The 3,395-nt window shown below is 65.9% G+C and overlaps 1 protein-coding gene across 1 annotated transcript; it reads left to right on the top strand.

Annotated features, from left to right (window-relative positions):
• The first annotated feature begins 955 nt into the window (after window positions 1-955).
• LOC112951378 (cyclin-dependent kinase 4 inhibitor B-like) lies at window positions 956-2,712 on the top strand. Its single transcript, XM_026044061.1, has 2 exons — window positions 956-1,117; window positions 2,401-2,712. Exons 1-2 carry the CDS (start codon window positions 956-958, stop codon window positions 2,710-2,712), a joined length of 474 nt encoding a protein of 157 aa, XP_025899846.1.
• Window positions 2,713-3,395: the final 683 nt, after the last annotated feature.

Consider the following 3,395-nt stretch of genomic DNA (forward strand, 5'->3'; position numbering starts at 1 on the left):
CGGCTCTCCGCGAGCCGCCACGGCGAGCATGGCGCGGCGCCGTGGGGCCTCGCGCGTGGGCGCCGTGGGGCTCGCGCATGGCCGCCCGTCCCGTCCCGTCGCGTCGCGTCGCGTCCCGCGCGGTCCCGCGGCGAGGCGCGGAGCTGTCCCTGGTGCTGCCGCCCCCGCGCGCCGCCCCGAGCCGCTGCCGCGGGGCCGCGCGACGGCATCTTGGAAGCAGGGCCTCTTGCGCCAGCGCGCTTCAGACACGCGGTGAGGAGAAAAACTCGGCTCCCCACGGCAGTATCGCGGCGCTCCGAGGAAAAGTAATACATATATTTTTTTTTTTGCTGTGAAATATTTCCTGGGTGAACCAGCGGTGGGCGGACCCGTGTGCGCAGGAGCGTGCAGGAACGCGCGCACAGCGCGGGGCCAGCGCGGAGGCCAAACGCGCAGCGTGTTTCGGGTCACCGGGGAGAAGCACCGTGCGCCTTGTGACAAACGGCAGGAAGGTTGGCCGCTCCTCCGCGGTTYAGTTCGCGGGAGCGGTTCAAAGTCTCGGCCAGGTGTTTAGCAACAGCCGGCGCGGGAGGGAGGCGGGGACCTCTGCGCTCACGTCGCCCGCGGCCGCGGGCTCTCCGCGCCGCCTCCTGCTCCGCGCTTGCACCCTCCCCGCTCCGAAGAGCGTTTGCAGCACGAAACGGCAGAAAGCGCTCGGGAGCGCGGGCACAGCTGACCCGGGCCCCGCGCTCCGCGCTGCAAGGCGGCCCCACGCGCGAGCGCGCGTGCCCGTGGGTGACATCAGGGGGCGGGCGGGGCGCGGTGGGGAGGCACCGGCGACGCGAAGAAAACGAGCCGCGGGCGCTACCGCGTCCCGTGCCTGGAGGCGACTCCGGAGCGGACCGGAGCGGACCGGGCCGGGCGGCCCCATGGACCGGGGATGCGGCGCGGGGCGGAATCGCGGCGAGGAGGAGCCATGGCGGCGCCGAGCACGGAGGCGCAGCGCAGCGAGGCGCAGGTCGCTGCGGACGAGCTGGCCAACGCCGCGGCCCGCGGAGACCTGCGCAGGATGCGCGAGCTGCTGGACGGCGAGGCGGACCCCAACGGCGTCAATTCCTTCGGACGGACCCCGCTGCAGGTAGCGCCGCGGCGGAGCCTCCGCGCAGCGCGGCCGCGAGCGCCCTCCCTGCGCCGCCGGGCGCGGNAGGCAGCGTGGGCCGCGACGGCGCCAGGGGAGCGCGGCCGGGACACGCGGGCGCGGAGCGGGGCGCGGAGGGCGGCGGCAGCGCCGGCTCGACCGCTCTCGAGGCGGCGCCTTCCAGGAGAGGTGAAAGTCGGTGACGGCCGCATCAGAGGAGTTTTAGTTTTAGCAACTCCGCGCTCCATTCTAACCAGAGGAGGTGGAATGACTCAAAACCGAGAGATTTAGTGCTCATCTCCCCCCATGTGCGCTAAAAAGAAGAGTGTCGAGTCACCTTTTAAGAAAAAGTTAAGCTTTCTGTCATACCTTGCCTTCTGCTTTATACGTCTGTGTCCGGTAAATTCTCACGCACCAGTCTTCACGATTTATTTGCGGGCCCTTCTGAGCAGATACTTTTCTCCCACCGCCACTACGGGTAGGTAGCCAGGCTCTCTGCAGGGCTCGTATGCTCCATCTTACATAAACGGGAGCGGCAGGGCTCGTGTGCTCCATCTTACAGAAAGGGGAGCGTATTGCACCGCACATTCCCGGGGGGAGAATAGAAACTAGATTTATACAARGAAATCTGGAGCGGTTCTGGCCAGCTTCGCTTAAAATTTTCAAAATAAAACGAAACTGGAATAATCCCGGGGGTTGTATTTAGAATAAAAGGCCAGTGTTTGCAAAAGTCTCTCCTGTGAAGCGTCAGTGCAGTATTTCGCACGAAATGCGCATGTGACACAGATTTTGGGAATGCTTTCCTTTCCCGTGCTCGTCCGTGCCGGGAAGGGACCTGCTCGCGCGCCGCGGTGGAAGGGAGAGCTGCAGAGCGGTCGGTGCCGCAGCCAGAACCGCCTTCGGCAGCTCTCCCAGAAGAGAAGGAGGGAGCGGGCTCGCACTCACCTGCTGGAAAAACCGAACCGCGGCGGTGTCGCTGCAGGAATCCCGGTGCGCGGCGGCCAGGCGGGGCAGGGCTCCGCCGCCTGAAAAACGAACAAACAAGAAGCAACCTGGAATCTCCCTGGCTTTGAAGGCGATTGGCGGTTTTAGGAGAAAGGGCCTCCTTCTCCCCCGGCCCCTCGCTTCTACCCGCGTCCCGCCGTCAGGGCCTCCGGCTGCCGGGAGAAGAGGGTTTCCCGCGGCTGCCGAGCGCCTCTGCTCGGCCATCGGCTCCCGTTTGGCCACGAGGAGCCCTTCGCGGCCGGCGTCGGTRGCGCTGCTCACGGCCTCTCTCCCCGCAGGTGATGATGCTGGGCAGCCCGCGCGTGGCCGAGCTGCTGCTGCAGCGCGGCGCCGACCCCAACCGCGCCGACCCGCGCACCGGCTGCTACCCGGCACACGACGCGGCCCGCGCCGGCTTCGTGGACACGCTGGCCGCGCTGCACCGCGCCGGGGCGCGCCTCGACCTGCGCGACGCGCGCGGCCGCCTCCCGCTCGACGTGGCGGCCGGGGGGCCGCACGGGCCCGTGGGCCGCTACCTGCAGCACCCGCCCCCCCGCGACGGCGACAGCGGCCCGCCCGGGCGGGCGGCCCCATCGGAAGCGCAGCCGTGACAGCCGCCCCCGTGACCCCTTTCTCCACAGGGAGGCAGCAAGGACAGGCGCGACGTGCGGATTTTATTATCCTTTCCACGCTTTGCAAGGGACTGAGTGCTATCTTGCCCTCAAATTGTACTCCCCGTCCCGGACGAGAGTCTGGACACTGTGAAGAAATAAATGTGAACAACTCCCCGCTGGGGAGGACGCAAAAGCCCCCGGTGCCTCGTCCAGGCCTGCTTTCCGGTACCGAGCGGCAGGAGAGGCTGGAGCCCCCACGAGCTGCTCCGCACTCGTTTAGATTTGAGCAATATCGGACTCACGGCAGAAAGCCCGATCGCGGACTCTTCCTAGCAAAACCGGCTGGGACAGTGCGGAGCAGCAGCTTCCTGGTGCGGTCGGCGAATAGCTCGGTAAACCCACGCTGCTGCTGTGCGTGTCCGCGCATGTCCTGGGGCGCATCCGTGGCTCGTCTCGGTGTTATTAAACGTGGGACCTGAAGGAGAAAACAAGTCACAATGTGTGTTCCTGCAAGCCCGAGATTGCCCTGGCTTCAAGGACAGGGTGCTCCGCAGGCCGTTCAGCAGGAGACCTTCCCCAAGTTAGTTTAACAATATTTGGAAAGGAAACATGGCTTTCACAGAATGAAGACTCACGGAGATGAAAATTGAAAATTTGAGGTCGAAATTGAGCTCCAGTAT

This window comes from Nothoprocta perdicaria, unplaced genomic scaffold (assembly GCF_003342845.1).
Source record: "Nothoprocta perdicaria isolate Ctin4 unplaced genomic scaffold, notPer1 scaffold_104, whole genome shotgun sequence".
Classification (NCBI taxonomy): Eukaryota; Metazoa; Chordata; class Aves; order Tinamiformes; family Tinamidae; genus Nothoprocta; species Nothoprocta perdicaria.